We start from the raw sequence: 19,969 nt of genomic DNA, 5'->3' as shown, positions 1-19,969 counted from the left end.
GTTAGTGATTTAGGGCGGGGCTGACGCAGAGCCGCTTTCGCCCTAGTTTCAGAGGGAAGCGGAGGTCCTGCTGCTTGTTTAGTCCTGCCCAACAAGAATCTTGTTGAGCAGCTTCAGCGCAGCACCTTGTACATAGCGATTGGACGATAAATGCTGGGTGAGTTGCAGTGAGAGTGGCGGGAAGCATAAATCAAGTTTAGTGCAATCCTGATAAGGAATTTTTTTTTCATTGAAGTATAGTCAGTTACAATGTGTCAGTTTCTGGTGTACAGCATAATGTTTCAATCATACATACACATACATATATGTTCGTTTTCATATTTTTCATTATAGGTTACTACAAGATATTGAATATAGTTCCCTGTGCTATACAGGAGAAATTTGTTTTTTATTTATTTTATATATAGTAGTTAATACTTGCAAATCTCGAGCTCCCAATTAATCTCTCATAAAGAATTGAATGTTGTCTCCATCCTGAATTTCATGGACATTGTGCATAAAATATAGCTGCTTTGACACATGAAGAAGCATTTGATTTCAGTTAATTTGTTTCTTAGGCTGCATATGCTGAGAACGACCCTGCCCCCCACCCTGCCACTGAAAGTAATTGGAAAATACAATGGACAGTTATTAGTTCTTTGACTTACTTGATCATTCTTCAACTTTTAACATTACTGATCACTCTCTCTTGACTCTTGGGGCTTCTTTCTCCTGATATTCTAGCCACGTCTTTAATGACCTTTTCTTGGTCTCCTTTGAGGGCCCGCTAAAGATAGCCTTCCTCTGGATTCTGTCCTCTGGCTTGATCTCTCGTGATCTTGCCTGGGCAGTCTTAGTCATACTCATGATTTCAAGTAACCACCCATCTGTTGACCCCCAAATCTTTGTCCCACTTAGCACAGACTCTTCCATTGAGCAGGTCTGTATTTTTTGGTTGTTTACCAAATACTTCCATTTGGAGATTGCACAGAACTTCAACTACAGTGGATTCTAATGGGAACTCATCACCCTCTTTTCTAGACTTCTTCCTTTTTTATTTTGTCTCGATGAAGGGAACCACCAGTGGCCCATCATCCACATAAGACACCAGGATGACATTAATGCCTCCTTCCTCATTTTCCATGTTCATTAGGTGGAAATCCTAATGATTCTACTGCTTCAGTTCCTAAATCTCTCTCAAATTTGTCCTCACAGACTTCGCTCAGCCCTTATTATTTCTTGCCTCATCATTTCATTTGTCTCCTGTCTGCTCTGTGTGCAGTTGTCTCCCCTCCTTTCTCCCCACTTCAATTCAATACTCATAGCTGAAATTAGAGTGCTTATTATATGTCATTTAATGTGAAATGCTTTGCATGCATTCTCACTTAACCATTACACTAAATCATTATTTTCCTTTTTACTTTGTTTTGTTTTTTTGTTTTTTTCTCAAATGGAGGTACTGGGGATTGAACCCTGGACTTCATGCATGCTAAGAACGCACTCTACCATTGAGCGCTCTACCCCTGCCCCCTATCCATTTTACTTCTGAGGAAAGTAGGTCTGACCTCCCAAATAGTGGTTGGACAGATCTGAACCCAAGCTATATTTTCCAGAGCCCCAGATCTTAATCTTAATTAACCAGTTCACCTGTGACCTTATACTGGCTACCCCTCTTTGCTAACTCTAATCTTTGAAGCAAGTCAACTGTCACAGCCCATAGTGGTGGTTAAGGTCCAACTCCTGGAGGCGGGGGTTACTGACATAAATTATTTAGAATTCGTCTATAAGGAAGATTTGTCTCTGCTTACTTATTTATTCACTCATTTACCTTATGTAGATTTGTTTATTTTATACTTCAGTTTATAATCTAATACTGTGATATTTAGCCAATTCTCATTTTTTCTCTTTTAAAAATTGAGGTATTATTCACATATAACATTATATTAGTTTCAGGTTAACAACATAATGATTTGATATTTGTAACAATTCTCATTTTTAAGATGTAGAAGTTATTACCAGAGTTTTGCTATTAGTGAATGAATATCTTCTTAGAAGTCTTGGCATGCTGTTTTGATGGTTTCCCTTAGATATATTCCTGAAAGTAGGATTGTTGGGTGGGTGCATTTAAAAGTTTTTGGTTCATGGGTGGGGTTTTTACATTGAGCATCTGTTTTTATATTTGCTGTCTTTCCAGGAAGTACTTTCTAACAGCATTCTTCATTGGGATTATGAATAGTTTATCTTTAGAGCCAGGAACTCACAACTATTCATGCTGATTTATTTACCTGTATAGAGTATTGTGTCAAAGAATGCACTGCAATATCGGGGAAATTCCCAGCACGATGCCCAGGAGTTTCTGCTGTGGCTTTTGGACCGAGTTCATGAAGACCTCAATCATGCTGTGAAGCAGAGCGGCCAGCCTCCTCTGAAGGTAAAGGCGTTCCCGCAGGGCCATCAGGGAGCTGTGAGCTGGGGCTCAGTGGCCATTTGGTGAACGGAATAGGAGAGAGTGTCGATTCTTCTACCAAACCTCCTCTGAGGAGTTGCTGCGGTTTGCAATTAGTTAATATAGTGAAGCTGACTAAGCTCTGGGTGAGTTTGAAATTCATGGGTACTTAGGGGATGCTTCCCCATGCTTGCCACTGTGCTGGCAGTGCCAGATACAAGAGACTGTCTCCAAGGAGCTTACACTCTTATGAGAGGGGACACATTTGCATGTATGACTAGCTTTAGAGCAACATTAAGTGATTCCATCTCACTAACCTTTTTTAAAGCAGAAATTTGCTTTCTATTCCAATGAGACATAGTCTGTCGATCACTGGAATAGAATACACAATCAAAAAGGAAATGTATGGATGTCTCTGCTGTTAGGATTAGATTTGAGTGTAGGAGCTGAACCCTTAGAATATTCTTACTGAGCAACCGTGATTCATTCTCAATTTTTGTTTATGTAGTCTTAATGTGATGGGTAAAATGATTTATACAATAGAGGTAATTAAGACTAAAGTGTTGTTTTCCTCTCTCAGCTTTTAAAAATTTTTGGTAATTCTTTTCTGTATCTTAAATTTTAAATTTCTAGTTTTGGTAAGCTGTTAAATCATTCTGATTGAAGGTCCTTTGTGCCTGAACACTCTGTACTGTCATATGACTTTATGCTTGTGGCTGACTCTCCCACCAGATTGAGACGTACTCAAGGTCAGGCACTGTGTCTTATTATCTTTGAATCCTAACGCCCTTTACGGTGCTCTCTGCAGTGATGGCAGATGCTTAGTAACTAATTGTTAGGGGGAGGGACACGGAAAGGTTAATGAGTAACATGTGAAGTGGGATGATTTATGCCCAAATGGGCAGCAGAGCTAATAGATGCTAGAGAATTTAGGCAGGGGAAGAATTGGTACTTTTGAATGGTTGGGATTATTTCCTGGAAGAGGTTGGAGGGGGCACTTTGAGCATTGGAGGGGGCTGGGAGTACCTGGTTAAGGACTCCCTGACTGCCTGGCTGGGGTGGAGAGAGGGGTCAGCACCGCTTTCCGCTTTCCGGGAGAGCCTGTGAGGAGGTGAGTCTGTGTGACCCACATCCTGGCAGCTGTGTTCTGGTTCCTTTAGCAGAAGCCTTTCCCTGAAACATCTGGATCTGACACATAACTTATAAAGGAGGTCAAGGATATTTGTGACATTTTTAGGCTCATCTTCAATCAAGAACTGGCACTTCTAGTCTGTGAAATTATATTTTATTTATTTGTTTTTTTAGCCACCATCAGAGACCGATTTGATGCCTGAGGGGCCATCTTTTCCTGTCTGTAGCACCTTTGTTCAAGAACTTTTTCAAGCCCAGTACAGGTAGGAGCAAATGCAATTTTCCCTTATGTTACCTGCTTAACGTAGCTCTGGGCGATCTTAATGTGAGCGTCTTACGTTTTTGTTTTTGAAGATCTTCTCTGACGTGTCCTCACTGTCAAAAGCAGAGCAACACTTTTGATCCTTTCCTCTGCATTTCTTTGCCAATTCCTCTACCCCACACAAGGTAAGAACAGGGTTAATGAAATTAAGACTATGTTCCTGTGTGTTCCTTTTCCTCTGTAGGCTCCTGTTAGGGCTTCTTATATGTTTAGACAAGTGATAGCATTAGTGATAAGTTAAATACAGGCATTATTAAATCCTTACAGAAGTTTGTAAGCGCCTGTCTGAGTTTACAGGGCAAGCGGGTGCATGGGGCAAGCCAGTCTTTTCGGTTGATCTGGTTGTGGGCCGTGCAGCTGGCCGTCCACCTGTGGTGTGGGGGCAGGAGAGGGTTGTGGAGTGCTTTCTGAAGCCTCTGAAGACCTTACGTTCCACTTTTAATTAGCTGCTTTATTTGAACTGTTTCTCAAAATTTCTAGGCGTTACCCTGTTTTAAAGAAAACACAAAGCACAGAACCAAGTATTGATACAAAGCTGTTATTGCTTCATAAGGATTACCTTTTCCAACGAGCTCTTGTTTATTGTTTGGTAGTTCTCCTTAAGTCCAACTAAAGGTGTGGGTTAACTTCAGTTTTGCTGTTTTCGGGGTTGTTTTGCTTCTCTATTTTAGTTGAAATAAGTGACTAATGAGAAGATCTGACTTTGATCTGTACAGGCCTCTCTATGTCACTGTAGTGTATGAAGGGAAATGTTCTCACTGCATGCGGATTGGCGTGGCCGTGCCTCTGTCTGGGACTGTCGCCAGGCTCCGGGAAGCAGTGTCTATGGAAACAAAGATCCCCACTGATCAGGTAATAAGCTTGCTGGGACCGATTACGCACGAGCCACAAAAGTGTTGCTTTCTCTTTTAGTGGCATCTCTGAACAGTTCTCTGCCAAATACGGTTAGATAGAGATTTAAAACCACTTGCTTCTGGTGTTGAAGGGAAAATAAAAAATCAAGATCCAAAGGAGAAAAATATACACACGAACTTCTTATGCTTCGTTTAATTGTGTATATGTATATTTCAGAGGAAAAGCTATAACTACACGAAGACCTCTTCTAGCTTTGTTTATAATTAGTTACCCTCTTTTAAGTCATTCTTAGGGATGCGTATGTGAGCATAGGAAGAGCATCCTGTGGTGTTTGAAGATCAGAGAGGCTTAGAAAACTCAACTGCTGGCTCTTGAAAAATCCCTTCCCATTATGGTGGTAAGAGTGAACATCTTACTAGTACAGTTACATTCGGGTGCTCAGTTTGGTTTATTTTCTGATTAAAGCTGATTGAAGTCTCTTATCCTGTTTAGGGATGAGAAGGAAAGTTGTACCTCCCCCCACCTTTCTTTACTTTTTGATAAGTATTTATATTGACCCCAAATACTTCTGGCCTGTTTGTAACTTGACATACTTTTGCATGCACTTTTTTTTTTTTTCACACAATTAAATATTATGGTTTTATTTGGGAAGAAAATTCCCTATTTAAAACTTACTGAGGAAACATGATTCAGTGGCTGAATAGCTTTTCTGTAAATAACTTCTGTAAGCTGCTGTGTAATCACATGAATAATAAAGGTGTTTTGTACTTTGGCCTCCTGTGTTCTCATTTGGGAAGTTACCACAATAAAACAAATACAATCAACAGTGTTGCCCTGATACAGCAAATATCTTATATTTTCATAGGCCAAGTACTGGCAGATTAATAAGATTCGTGTTCTTCTTACTCTGAAGTGCTCATTGATTCTTCTTTTTTTTTTTTCGAGATGAGGGAAAAGACAGAAAGAGGGAGGGAGGTTTAGGTATGTGTCCGAGGCAAAATCTGGTTGTAAGCTTCTGGCTCTTTTTGCGTGTGGTTTAAATGAATGATACAATTACAAGTTTGGTTTTGACCTAAGCTTGCTGGAGAACGTGAGTTATACTTGCATGTTCACCTGCGGGAAAACAACGTGGTGATTAAAATCATTAGAAGAAAAATGTGCCAGAAATCTATTTCTTGGACTATTTGTGGAATATGCTATCAGCCCCTTTCACCTCATAGACTCATACGCAGTATGTCTGTGATAGTTGAGGGGACCTTAGGGGTCCAGTCCAACCCCCTCATTTGAAGAAGGCCCAGAGAAACCATGTGATTTGTTCAAGATCACAGGGCTGGTTGGTGGCAGGCCGGGACTGGAACCTCTTCAGGCCCAGTCCGGTGCTTTTTCACTGGGCGGTGCAGCTGAGCACATAATGAAGTCTCTAAATGTCTCCATTGTCTTTTCCCCCATCTTTTGCTTTTCTGTTTCATTATAAGATACTCAACTGTTTCAGAACTTAGCTTAGTAAGTGAAAGTATCTTGTACTGAGTATCTTAGAACTAAGGGTTACCTAACTTTAATACTGTGTTGTATATTCATTCATATTTTTCCTGTGCATATGCTATATTTAATATTTTATGAAAACTGAATCATGTATACACACTGTTCTCTCCCTCCTTTTTATATTTACTTAGGAAATCTTTCCATGTTTGTGCAAATGTATGCAACTCATTCTTTGCATTTGCTTTATAATTCCGGTAGAACTGGAGTATAGTTCACTAGCTCCCATCATTGGACATTTGAGTTGATTTCATTTTTTTCTGATGCAAATATCCATTTGACATTTTTTAATCTGAAAAGAAGAAAATTTAATGGTGTGGGAGAAAGTCTCGGAGTCAGATGTGGACTCTGTCCCCGCTACGAGACTGAATGGTTGTATAACCTTAGGCAAGTCACTCCATCTCTCTTTGGTTTCTTCCTCCCCGTGAAACAAGGGGGTTAGACTTTATGTCTGCTGAGTCTCTTCACCAAGACTTAGAGGAACTCTGGGTTTGGTGGCACAGCACTCTGAAATCAGAGTGTGTTGTTACACAATCGCAGAGGTATTGTGCTTCCAAGACTGTCTTATCAGAGGCAGATCCTGTGGGCTCAGTGAGTTGTTTCCGAGCCCTTAGATCACTGCAGTCCTGCTGGTCTGGAGAAGTTCACAGCTGGATTGGGAGATCAGTTCATACCGACTTTCCAGTTATCCAACTATTTACATTTTTCCCATTTTTAGATTGTGTTAACAGAAATGTACTATGATGGGTTCCATCGTTCCTTTTGTGACACAGACGACCTGGAAACAGTCCATGAAAGCGACTGCATTTTTGCCTTTGAGACTCCAGAAATATTTAGGCCTGAAGGAATTCTCAGTCAAAGAGGTAAATGAGCATCTGTTTCCATAATACCACCTGGGTTTGCAGGTTTAACAACTGTCTACCCTTTTAGATTATTATATGATGGTATAGTTTTTAAAATTGTGGTAAAATACACATAACACATCTTTTTATGATGATACCAATTTTAGGTAACCTGTTTCCCTGTAAGAAGGGAGTTCCTGGGAAGAACTTTGTTCCTGGCCTTAGTGTCCTTCAAGATCCTAGGGCTTCTCTTCTTTTTGCTCTACTCCAGTGGTTATCAAAGCATCAGTGTCATCTGGGAACTGGCTAGAAATGCAAATTCTTGGATGCCACCCCAGACCCACTTAATGAGAAATGCTGGGGACAGGGCCCAGCAGTCTGTTTTCAACAGGTGATTCTGATGCACATGAAAGTTTGAAAACTGTTTCTCTACCCAGTCTTACCAGTATTTGCTCCTGCTGTGAATTTTTCGAACTAAACTCTCCACTAGCCCCCTCTTTTCTTCTGGTTCTGTTCCCTGACTTACAGCTGACAACTGGAATCCCTCCTTAGAGTCCCACAGGCATCTTACACTGAGCATTTCTGCCTTAGTTCCTCGTGCATTTCTTCCATGGAATGCAGCATCTCCATTTGTCTCTTCACCCGATCTGGGTCCCACTACTCCCTCAAATTTTGACTTCTCCCTCAAAATTCACAAAGAACTGATCAAACACTCTGCAGCTTTCCTCTTGATTCTACTGCCACTGACACAGTACAGACCAGTCTCAGCTGGGCTTTTCTAGTAACTTCTGTACCCGTTCAGTTATTTCTTCACAGTGCCACAAGACTTAATCCAACATACAGTTCTGATCATGTTACATGCTTACTGATGTACCAGTGGTTCCTCTTGGTCTTTGTCTACGATTAAATCTAAACACCTTGGAAGATGCATGGCCCTTCATGATTTAGTCTTTGCCTTTTTTCCAGCCCCTCTGCTATATTCCATCTTATTCCTCATGTATTCTATCCAAGTTACTCTTTATTCCTTGAACATGCCACATGCTTTAATACTCTCCCTAGTGTTCCCTCTGTTGCAAATTCATTTCTCCAGCTCCTGTCTCATTAGCTCCTACTTTGTCTACCCTAAGACCACCTCCCAATCTCCCCATCTTGCCCATTTCTAAGCAACCACAATTCTACTTTCTGTCTGTAGGTTTCCCTGGTCTAAACTTTTATATGAATGGAATCAATACTATGTGGCCTTTTGTGACTTGCTTCTTTCGCTTAGCATAATATTTCAAGATTCATCCACATTGTAGGATATATCGGTCTTTTATTCCTTGTTATGGCTGAACGTTACTCCGTTGTATGTATATACCACATTTTGTTTATCCATTGATGGACATTTGGGTTGTTTCCGCCTTTTGGCTGTTATGAAATAGTGCTGCTATGATCATTCATGCACAGGTATTTGTTTGAATACCTATTTTCAGTTCTTTCTGAGGATATACCTAAAAGTGAAAATGCTGGGTCATATGGTAATTCTGTATTTAACCTTCGGAGGAATTGCCAGACTGTTTTCCACAGCATTTTTCATTCCCACCAGCAATGTGTGAGAGTTACAATTTCTCCATATTCTTGTTAATATTTGTTATTTTCTGTCTTTTTAATTAAAGCTGTCCTAGGGGGTGTGAAGTGTTAATGTCATTGTGATTTTTACTCGCATTTTCCTAATGGTAAATGGTGTTGATCATCGTTTCATGTGATTGTTGGCCATTTGTATATCCTCTTTAGAGAAATGTCTGTTCAAGTCCTTTCCCTATTTTAAAATTAGGTTGTTTGTCTTCTTGTTTTTGAGTTGTAAGTGTTGTTTACATATGCTGGATACTAGACCCTTCTCAGATATATGACTTGCAAATATTTTCTCCTATTCTTTGGGTTATCTTTTTACTTTCTTATAGTGTCCTTTGATGCACAAAAGTTCTTAATTTTGATAAAGTCTGATTTATCTTTTTTTTCCCTTTTGTTGCTTTTGCTTTTGATGTCATATCAAAGAATCCATCACCAAATGGATTCCAAGGCCATGAAGATTTACAGCTACGTTTTCTTCTAGGTGTTTTATAGTTATAGCTCTTACGTTTAGGTCTTTGACTCATTTTGAGTTAATTTTTGTGAGTGGTGTGAAGTAGGAATTCATCTCCTTTCTTTTACATGTGAATATTCAGTAGTCCCAGCACCATTTGTTGAAGAGACTGTTCTCCGTAGAAAGGTGACTCTGTAGAAAGGTCTCTTATTTTAGTTCTTCTTTTCCTTCACCTCTGCTTCCAGAGGTCTATAGTGCTTCTAGTTTCTGAACCTTTTGGTCATACTGTATATTAGGTTGGTCAGCTTTCTCCACTGCCAGCTTAGGATTCAGTTTTCTCTGGTCTACTCATATTTACATTATTATTTTTCAGACAGTCTGTTGTTTCAGTTTTCATTCTTTGACTTGGGAGCTTTTTTTGTTTGTTTTCTAGTTGTTGCATTTTTATGCATGTGCTTTTGTTTGTTTATGTTGTTTTCTAATTTTAATTGCATTATAGTCAAAAATAGCCAGTCATCAAAATCACCTTGTCCAGAAAGCCTTTCCCCACGTCCCCCCACCCCAGGCTGGCTGATTGACTCCTGCTCTCCTGAGTTCAGTGTAGCTTCTGCTGATCTCTGACAATAGCATTTTGTGTGGAAATGATCTGTTTTCTTCTCTAGCCTTCCTACCACGCTGTGAAATTCTCTGTGGTTGAGACTACATTTTGCTTCATCTTTCTTGTACCCAGCAGTTCAGTATAGTTCCTGATACATAGCAAGAGCACAGATAACATTTGTCCAACTGGAAGTTTCCCCAAAGCCCCCTTTGTAGCCCAGTTGCTTAGGGTTAGCACTAAGTTTCTGTTTATAAGTGAGTTTGGTGAGGTCCAAGGGTATATAGTCTAGCGAGAGAGTGAGTGCCTTTGTTGGAAGAATATACCACGTAGTGAATATGTGTAAGCCTCTTCTTTATAAAGGCCTCATGAATATTTTGACCAGTACACATGGGACTCCTCTTTTCTCCAGTTTACAGATCAGGGAGCTAAGACTTAGGCTCGGTAACGGGCGGGGGTCACACCACTGGTAGTAACAGGTCTAGACTTTGAATGCAGAGCTTGGTTTCTGAGCAGCTGAGTGGTGTCCTCTCATCTCGTTAGGAATCCTGATCACTTTTAGCAGAACAGGTCTTCCCAGCCTTCCTTCTACCAAGAACCTGGGAAAAGAACCCATTCATCGTCTGAGATTCAGACTTCTATTTATTTTCTCATACCAAAGTTTAAAAAGGTTATGAAGGGAAATCTGTTGCTCTTTTGTGGTTTTTTTATGGAATGCTTAAAAAGTTTTCTTTCCTCTAATAGCTTGGTGAAGATTCAGTTCTTCCTTATTTCTAGCGTCTGTGTTCTTAATTTTTAAACTAATTCATCTGGAATTTATTTTGGTATTAAATATGCATTTGTCATTTTAAATTGCTGTAACACTGACATACCTCATAGGTTCAACAAACCTCCTATTGCTGGATATTTAGGTTCTTGATGGAGTTTTGCTATGAATACTTCTGTGTAAACCACCTTTTATTTTATTTTCCTTCTGGTGATGGTGGTATTATTTTTTTGGTGTGGTGGTGGTGGAGGGCTTTTTCTGTTCCCTAGTATCATCTGAGTAACATTTCCTTAGACTCTAGTTCTAAAGGATTGAAGAGATGAGCAGTTATTTAATCAAGTAATTATTGAGTTCAGACTAGGTGCAGGGACAGGTGCTCTGTGCTGAGTACCTCTGATTGACAGAAAGCTCTGCTTTGGGGCATTTCTGAAGACGTGGTTTTCAGCAACCACTACTGTGCCTGTCAGACATATATTTTTGTTCACTTTAATGTAGTTCAATCCAGTCTAGCTGATTGTATTAAAGTTCTGCAAATTTCTTGTAAATCTGGCTCTTCAATCGGGGAAAAGAAGCTGCTGTTGGAATATTGAAGATTATTCCACATGTACCAGTCTTTATGTTTTATTAAAACATTTTATTTGGTTGCTGGTTGTATGGTCTTACTTTAAATTTGTCTTGGGGGATCAGCTCTGCAAAATTGTCATTCTAAAACTGTATGTAATGTTCGTTGAAGTGAAGAGTTTTAATTTTCAGTTTTTGAGATAGGTAAGGTCAGTTTAAATGAGATAACGGATGCTAAAAATTATCTTAATGGCTAGGTGAATAATCTCAAAGTAGATCATTTGTTCCTTTTCTCAATTGCAGTTGAAATTACATAATGACAACTTAATTTCTCTAATGGGTAAATCTTTCTTGTAATGGGTGAATAAAATCTTTTGAAGAGATAAAGTAAGTTTTTATTTTATTTTAGGAATCCATTTAAACAACAACCTAAACCACTTGAAATTTGGCTTGGATCATCATAGACTGTCTTCTCCAACACAAGCAGCCACAAAGCAAGGGAAAGTGGACCTGCGCCCTGCAAAACCAGGGAGCGACAAGATTGTTCTGTTAGTGTGTAACCGAGCCTGCACTGGGCAGCAAGGGAAAAGGTGAAAACCAGCCTATTTTCTAATAAGTGTTAAGACTTTGAAAGTCTAATATTTTCAAATGTCTTAAAAAATAGAGCTAAAAAAATCCTTACTTTTAGTAGTTAATTTTTGATTCTGTTCTTTAAAAAGAGCATGTGTGTCAGTTGACCTGATTTGAGGGTTTGGGAGGGGGAGAATATAAAATTAGGATGATAGAGTCTGAGTTAAAAAAGCTTTTCAAGCTCATGCAGTTTTCAAAAGCTCATTTCACATGTATATTTTCAGCTCAAGATCCTTTTGAGGCTTTAGACCTATAGACCCATATCCAGCTACTTTCTTAACAACATTTTTTTTTTAAGTTTTTTAACAAATCTACTTGGATGGTATGTGCACCTCAATCTTATGTTCCAGACTAAACTCATTATCTTTCCCTGTAAACCTGGCCCTCCAGTATTTCCTGTCTCAGCAAATGGCACCACTTTTCATTCAGCCGCATTTAGTTGGAAATTTGGGAGTTAGAAATCTGTCTCAAATCTGTTTCCCAGTGTAAGAATTTGTGGGAGTTTCAGGCTGTCTTTGAAAGTGACTTTATCATCATAATAATGTAACCTGAGTAGTAACAAGATAAAGTTACATTTCAGGGAGGAAGAATACTGTGTCTCTAGTATTCATCAGGGTAGCATTTATATTAAACTTTTAAAATGTTGCTTTGAAATTCGTCAGGGTAGCATTTATATTAAACTTTTAAAATGTTGCTTTGAAATAAGTTTCTTATTGAAGAATGGTAAATAATATAAATGCAAAATGTGTTGATTTGTCTATTTACGGTGTTCATCAGCAAATACTGTATTGTTTACAGTGTGTCGGACACTGTTCTAAACATTAGAGATACAGCAGGATCTGTGTTCTTCTGGAGCTTGCATCCTCGTTAGGACAGAGCAACTAAAACCAAGTAAACACGTTTAACTTCAGACATCATTACCACTTTGAAGATACTTAAACAGGCTGGTATGATAGAAAGTGCCAGTGGTGGGGTGAGGTTGGCAAAACTGTATCAGACGGGGAGGTCAGGGAGGGCCTCCCTGAGGAGGCGCAGCTGGGCTGAGCTGAGGGAGAAGGTGTGGGCTGTGTGAGCCTTGGGGAAAGGATCTCATGAAAAGGGGACATCAGGTACAAAGAGGCTGAGACTAGGAGGACGGAAGGAAAGGCAGCTTATTGTATTTGTATAAAATAACTTAATGGAATCCCCTTCATGATGCTGGTCTCTTAAAAGTGAAGACATTCTCATATGATGAATACGGCCAGCCGGTTTTCACATTGTGCTTGTAACGTACTTCACCTCACAGCTTATAGGCAGGTAGGCTGGCTGTTGAATACTGCTTTGAGTGAACTGGTATTTGCTAGGAGCAGGTTTCTTGGTGACCTGAGGACCTCTGCTTTGCCCTGAGTTGGGATTTATCTGTTTGTGTATTCATTCATTTGTTCATTCATTCAGCATCTGCTATTTTCCAGGCACTGGCTGTTTGTGCTACTAAGATGAGTAAGTCATAGCCTCTGCTGTCAGATAACCCACAGTGGGCTGGTGGAGGCGCGGGGGAATAGGCAGGCAGTATTTGCAGGGCAGTAGTGCTGTGGTGCAGAGCACTCAGAGAACAGATCAACATGGTGCTTTCTGGAGAAGATCCTGCACTGGGTCCTTATGTGGATGAGTGGGAAACAGCCTGAAAGAGCAATGGGAAGGGTATTCCAGGCTGAGGGGATTGGCTGTGCATTGGATGTGTGAGTCGGATGCATTCAGGGCACAGCAGGTAGGTCTGAGTGGCTGGGGTTTGGGTGAGAGTTAAGGCGAGGCAGAGCTCCTCCCCCTTGGCAGCATATCAGAACTACCTGGGAAGCCCTAAAGCATCTCAGTGCTTGAGCCACAGACCAGAGTGATTACAGCAGGATCTCGGGGACCTGCTCTTGGGCACGTGTTGTAAAGCTCCCTCCGTGATAGCAGCCTTCAGCCATGGCTGAGAACCACGGCACCGTGTCTGGTTCTCTAACACCTGTGAGCTCAGTACTGGGTAGGAAACTTGGCAGGGGCTGTGTGACTTCTGCCCTAGGCTAGCAGCTGACTTTCAGTGTCGCTTGCTTGCTAGTGCCTTCCTCGTGGTCAGGCTACCAGGCTACGGCCACCTCCCTGCTAGACCTTGCAGTCCTCTCTGACTGTTCCTCTGGCATCTGACCCCTTATATGTTTGGCCCATGCTGTTCACTCGACTCGCGTCCACTCCCACCTGCTTTCCTCCGTCCCCACTAACCCTGTCACCTGGCTGTGTAATATCCTAGCATCATGAGCTATGGGAAGCCATTTTGGTATATGAGTTGTTTAATTTTGTTTAGAAACCTAAGTTTCTCTTCTGACTCTTTCATCCACTTAATGAAAGTGTTAAGTTTCCTATTTGTTTTATTTTGAGAACTGTCCTAAAACTAATTGTATTGTGACTCCATTTAAAAAGGTCACGAATAAGGAATTATCGTATTAAAGGAGTTGTCATACTTTTGAAGGTGATTACAGTGTTTATGTGTGTTAGATTTGGACTGCCCTTTGTGCTGCACTTAGAGAAGACAATAGCATGGGACCTTCTACAGAAGGAAATCTTGGAGAAGATGAAGTATTTCTTGAGGCCCACGGTTTGCATTCAGGTGTGTAAGCCTTTGATACTCCGGTGTAGCATGTGTGTAACCACTGAAGAAACAGTCACTGCAGTGAAATTGGAAATTCATACCTTTGCCCTCAGGGAAGACTAAACACTGCGCTGGAATGTTGGGAAGCCCTGGAGAAAGCATGTTTAATGTAGTCAGCTGTGTTCAGATTTTTAACACTAAGGAATTATCCCTCATTTTCTCAAGGGAGCTGGCCACTGCAAGGTCTTCTGTGAACTGCTAGGTGTTCCTTTATAATATTTTAAAAATTATTTTATTCAATTAATTATTTTTTTGTTGGGGCTGGAATTAGATTTATTTATTTGTTTAGTTTTTTGATGGAGGTGCTGGGGATTGAACCCAGGACCTTGTGCTTCCTTAGCATGTGCTCTACCACCTAAGCTATACACACCCGCCTTTATAATATTTTGTCTAATAAAGCTTAGCACATGGTCAACTTGGAGAGATTTTATAGAATATCTGTCTGTGTATTTCAGAATTATGATTACTATGTTAAGGTATCCGTGGAAAACTTAAGTTAACGTTCAGCTAAAGCAACATATTACTTGTCTTGCATAACATATTTGATACGTAAATTTCATTTGGGTAAATTGTATTTAAAGTGTATTAGAGCGGCCCAACAACCTAACATAATATTGTGGAGAAGCGTTTTGCAGAACAGTTTGCTGTCCCTCTAATCTGTTTTGGAAATGCCTCTGTGAAACAGATGCCCTCGAAGAGAAACCCGGCCTGATTCTCCTTTACCATTTGACGCAGGTGTGCCCGTTCAGTTTGCGCGTGGTCAGTGTTGTGGGAATAACATACTTGCTGCCCCAGGAGGAGCAGCCCCTGTGCCACCCAACAGTAGAAAGGTAAAAACAAAAAAATTAAAATCACCTTCTAGAATTTCGTATATGCTCGTGTGTGATTTCCAGTGATGTCTAATACAATTTCCACGGAAGTGTGGTAGGTTACTCAGGCTCATTTAGAAAGTAAGCACTTACTTTATTTTAAATTCTTGTTTGAGTAGGATATGTTTTATGATCTTTTTTGGAATCAGAAAAGCTTGGAGTATTTAGGAAAGTGAATTAGTTAGGAAAGTAAATGAATCTATGTTTCAAAACTGCAGATGAATTGCACTTTCATACTCACCAAGATTGAAGTTTTCCAAAGTAGAATTCTAATCAGACCACTGTCCTCCTTGAAATCCTTAAATGGTGACCCGTGGCCTAAAAGCTGGAACCCAGTTTCCACAGTAAAGGAAGTTCTTCACAGTTTGAACCCTGGTTACTTCCCTTCTGTCAGGCCTTGTTCTTCTCTCCCCACTGTCTTAAACCTTCAGCGGCATCCGAGTAGTGAGGATTGTTCGCACGTACAGTTGGTTGTATTGTGCCTCTGCACATGTGGTTTCCTCTGTTGATAATCCCTTCCTTTTGAGCCTCTCTTCACACTGTTCCTCCTCCCCACCCCCCTTAGAATTAGTCACTCTGCTCTGCCACCTCTGTTATATTACAACACTCTACATTATTAATAAAAGAACAGATATGTGTATATAGACACGCTATGGATACATAGAAGTATAAAAACACGTTTTTATTATAATGGTTTTTTCAATAAATATTGTAGTGCCTGCATGTCAGGATTCCAAAAAAGTGTACAACACTGTTCCGTTTGAAAACAGCTCACTGTTTGGTTTTAAAGGTGAGAGTTAATAGATTAGATAATGATTCAAAACATTGCAAAACATAAAAAAAAACCCATTTTATGTGTAATATTGACTCAGTTAATGCTGAGTGTCTCTGGAGATGACAAGGAGCCAAGGAGCTCAGGGGGAAAAGTGAGGTGAAACTTGGGGGGTGCTTTGCAGGACACCCCTCAAGTTTAAATTGGCGTGGGCACAGTCCAGGGACTAGGCATGGTTTATAGGGGGAGGAGGAGAGGTGCAGGAGCAGACTTTGTTCCCAGAGAGACTGCCATCCTGTCAGTCCTGGTGAGAAACTGGACAGTAATTGGAAAGATGGTAACATCTAAGAGTTACTGTGGATAGCTTTGTAGTGTGGTACTAAATTTCTTCCAGTATCTTTATTTCTATGTTGGATGTTTTAATTTAAGGATTTTTCCTTTGTACTCTAGTTATTAAATATGAGATTATAATGGTCTCACTAGAAACTTTTTCTGATGGGGAACGATGATGATGGAGACTTTTAGTAATCACATGATTTTAGGTAGGACAATCATATTTAAAACAATTTATTTAGAAAATAATATGAGACACCACTCCCCATCCTGCAGGGCCCTAAAATCTTGTGGACCAGGTGGCACTGCTCATGTGAAATTAGTGGTAGAATGGGACAAGGAGACAAAAGATTTGTAAGTACTTTTTTACTTAATGTTTATAGAGTCACTGTTTAATTCATTTTAATAGCATACTTTGATCTTTCAAAGTAGTTGAAACACAAACCTCTCTTTAAGGAAGAAAATGTATGTTGCTAATCCTTTAAAAGTTTGTTCTGATTCTATTTTTTGTTGTTGTTGTTTGGTGAGGGGAGGTAGTTAGGTTTATTTATTCATTTATTTATTTTTAGTGGAGGATGCTGGGGATTGAACCCAGGACCTCATGCATTGCTAAGCATGTGCTCTACCACTGAGCTACACCTTCCCCCCTATTTAAGCAGTTTATTAATAATTTCTCTCCTATACAGTCTGTTGTCTGGATCTCCAAACCTTAGAACATTTGTTTGCTGCTTAATGAGACAGAAGCTGTGTATTCATTAACTACTGTGTAGGTCAGATTACTTTGATTTTTGTTACAGGCCCATTAATTCTAGACAGTTACGCCAAATGCATGCCCTTTGATACAAAGGACAAGAATGTATGAATTAGTCAGCACAGTTTGTGGCCAATTCGAGAAAAACCAATTCCAAGTTATTTCTTGGAAATAACTTTATAGATAGAGAACTTTTCAAGAACATTTTGGAACACTGAAAAGTTGGATTGCCACTTTTACTTTCTTACTTGTTGGTCTTTTTGGTTATGAATTTATAGCTATAGTGTGAAGCTGTTAATTGTATTTTGTGTCAGTTTTGTAAGACATTCTCTGATAAATGCTTTTTTCTCCCGATGGCAGTTTGTTTGTAAATACTGAAGATGAGTATATCCCTGATGCAGAAAGCGTCCGTCTGCAAAGGGAGCGTCACCATCAGCCTCAGACTTGCACTTTATCCCAGTGTTTCCAACTCTACACCAAAGAGGAACGGGTAAGGATTGGGCAGCGTTTCTTGGGTGAGGGTAGGAACAGATTATACCCCAGAAAACTCCCCAGGATTTTTGCATTTACTAGGTTCTGCACTTGTGGTGGGCATCTTAGTGTTATTCCTTTTAGGACCTTAACAAAAGGCAGTTTACATTTCTCGAACTCTTGATTAATTGAAATGCTCTAGAAACGAACCTTTGTCTACTTCCTTCTTTTTTCACTTTTTGATGATTAATGATAAAGTTGTTTTTTGGTTTCAATTTAGAGATTTTAAATTATTTTCTTTAGTAACTAGATTCAGTGGTTCTCAACTTTTTGCTACTAAAAACATAGGTGCCATGAGTTACTTAAATTACAATTAAAATTAATTAAAACTAAAAATTCTGTTTCTCAGTTCCATTAGCCCCATTTCAGAGACTCAGTGGACACATGTGGCTGGCGGCTCTCATACTGGACAGTGTAGATACAGACTTAACGTTCTGTTGGACAGCATGCTTTAGGCCACTCAGCACAGTGCTTTGCAGGTAGTAGGGACTCAGTAAATATTTGAGTGATTGGATGGACAGGTAATGCACAGGGCCCGTGCCTAGGTGTGGTTTTTCTCTCTGCCCAACAAAGAACATTTAATAACAAGGTAGATCGCATATGCTTATCTAACATACATTTTTATATAACTGAAGCTAAAGCAAAACATCCTGTTCATTGGATAAATACAGCCTGCTGTTTGTGTGTACATTGCAGTGTGGTTTTAAAAAGACTGTAATTATAATTTCGGAACTTCAAAATCTGTATAGGTGCCAGTTTTCTCTCCTTTTTTCATATGGGGAAAAGAATAACTTTGAAAATCATTTGAAGCTTGGACCAAAATTCCATAGCTCTATTCCGAGGCTCACTGTGTAGAGTCTTCATGATTCAGATGATACAGGGGAAGCTTCAGTTCAGCCTTTTAGAGAAGACATTCCAGCTCTCATGATTTCATCAACCAATAAAATGTCAGTGGCAGTCACAGTACAGGGATGAAGAAGCTGTTTCTTTACACAGTGGTTATCCTATATGCCTACCACTGGCTCACCTGTGTTCAGGTGACCCGACCCACAAGTTGACCTGATTCTGAATGCTCCAGTTGAACTTGAACTAGTGTTTCCTGAAGGTCAAAACCAGAGTTCTGCACAAGAACCTAGTGAATAGTGAGCAATGCAATAGCAGATACTTGAACTCCCAGGTTGGGCCCTGCCCTTTTCACTGTCTGTACTTACATTTAATCAGGGCTTCGGCCATCGCCGCTTCCACCACACCAGCACGTGAAATGACACAGCCATCATCTATAGCAGTTTTAACAGCCCTCAAGCCATCTTTTGTTGTATCTTTGATTTGGTGAGGGCATGCTTATTTGGTCCTTTGACCAATAATGTGATGGAGTGAGGATTGTTCTCGTTTCTCAGTAAAGGCAAACTTCGCTTCTCCCTGTGTGTAGTCATAGACAAGTCCTGCGTGTCCCAGCCGGGATTTAGGTCATCAGCAGAATTTAGGGCTACCTCATTGCAAGCAAGAGTCAGCCTTTCCACATTTCTCCTTTCAGCTCTCTGCGGAGCTCCTGTGCCTTCTTTTGCAAGAGCATCTAAGGCGAAGGGGTCAATGCCATTTTGATTAATAACAAGCTCTTCATCTGAATCACCACCACACTTTCTTTTTAACATCTGTTTTTTCCTGTTCTATGGTACATTGCATGTAAGGATGTATGCATTTTATACTTTTTTTTTTTCGTATCAGGATGCCGTGTCCCATGGTCCAAAACAAGATTAAGCTTGTATAGGTTTAAAATTTATTTCATCTTCATGATCTCAGCCATGAAGAGGTTAATACATTGATCTTTTTTTTTTAATGGCCAAAATGAAGTCCATTTCAGCTTCTGTTAAAACTTCAGCAAGTTTAGCATGAACTTTAGTACATAGAGATGTTCTGGCCACATCTATAAGCCTTTCCCTGTTCATCTCTTTGCGTATTTTGACTTGTTCCCCAAACTGAAGTCCCTTTCCCTTTGCAGCTTCAAATCCTTCTGTTATTATTCTGGGATGAAGACCCTCTAATAAACGCACAGTTACAAAACCACCACTGACAGGGAGATCTTCAGTTAGATGCCAACTGTAGTTCATGATAAAGTAAATTTACAGAGGGGCATTCTGGGTCATTCATACTCTTTAATACCATTAAAATGATGTGCTGAACGTTAATATGATGTTCTGAATATATTTAAAAGCATAAGTAGTTCTTTCAGTGTAGAGGAAAAGAACAGACATTGCTCTACCACAGAATCAAAGCCAAGGAGCTAAAGCACACTTGGTGTCCACTGCACAACAGGCCT

The 19,969-nt window shown here is 39.9% G+C and overlaps 1 protein-coding gene, 1 non-coding gene and 1 pseudogene across 3 annotated transcripts in view; 1 reads left to right on the top strand and 2 right to left on the bottom strand.

Moving 5' to 3' along the window:
- Positions 1-19,969, top strand: part of USP31 (ubiquitin specific peptidase 31) — a 69,877-nt gene that overhangs the window by 27,269 nt on the left and 22,639 nt on the right. Inside the window, exons 1-11 of one of the 2 annotated variants that reach the window (XM_031433058.2) lie at positions 2,335-2,410; positions 3,092-3,174; positions 3,731-3,819; positions 3,911-4,003; positions 4,595-4,730; positions 6,991-7,135; positions 11,508-11,688; positions 14,243-14,354; positions 15,132-15,226; positions 16,647-16,724; positions 17,482-17,611. In XM_031433058.2, the coding sequence (XP_031288918.2) occupies positions 3,752-3,819; positions 3,911-4,003; positions 4,595-4,730; positions 6,991-7,135; positions 11,508-11,688; positions 14,243-14,354; positions 15,132-15,226; positions 16,647-16,724; positions 17,482-17,611 (1,038 nt within the window). In that variant the 5' untranslated portion in view covers positions 2,335-2,410; positions 3,092-3,174; positions 3,731-3,751. Of the gene's footprint in view, positions 1-2,272; positions 2,411-3,091; positions 3,175-3,730; positions 3,820-3,910; positions 4,004-4,594; positions 4,731-6,990; positions 7,136-11,507; positions 11,689-14,242; positions 14,355-15,131; positions 15,227-16,646; positions 16,725-17,481; positions 17,612-19,969 lie in introns of those variants that run through there. The other variant, XM_010986915.3, reaches the window with a different exon arrangement.
- On the bottom strand, positions 18,546-19,613 carry LOC116147206 (T-complex protein 1 subunit zeta-like; annotated as a pseudogene).
- LOC116147282 (small nucleolar RNA SNORA22) lies at positions 19,836-19,962 on the bottom strand. The gene has a single exon (XR_004130815.1). It is a non-coding gene; the product is annotated as a small nucleolar RNA SNORA22 (small nucleolar RNA).

This window comes from Camelus dromedarius, chromosome 24 (genome assembly GCF_036321535.1).
Source record: "Camelus dromedarius isolate mCamDro1 chromosome 24, mCamDro1.pat, whole genome shotgun sequence".
Classification (NCBI taxonomy): domain Eukaryota; kingdom Metazoa; phylum Chordata; class Mammalia; order Artiodactyla; family Camelidae; genus Camelus; species Camelus dromedarius.
The sequence above is the reverse complement of the archived record's forward strand: the minus strand, read 5'-3'. Positions and strand labels throughout refer to the sequence as shown.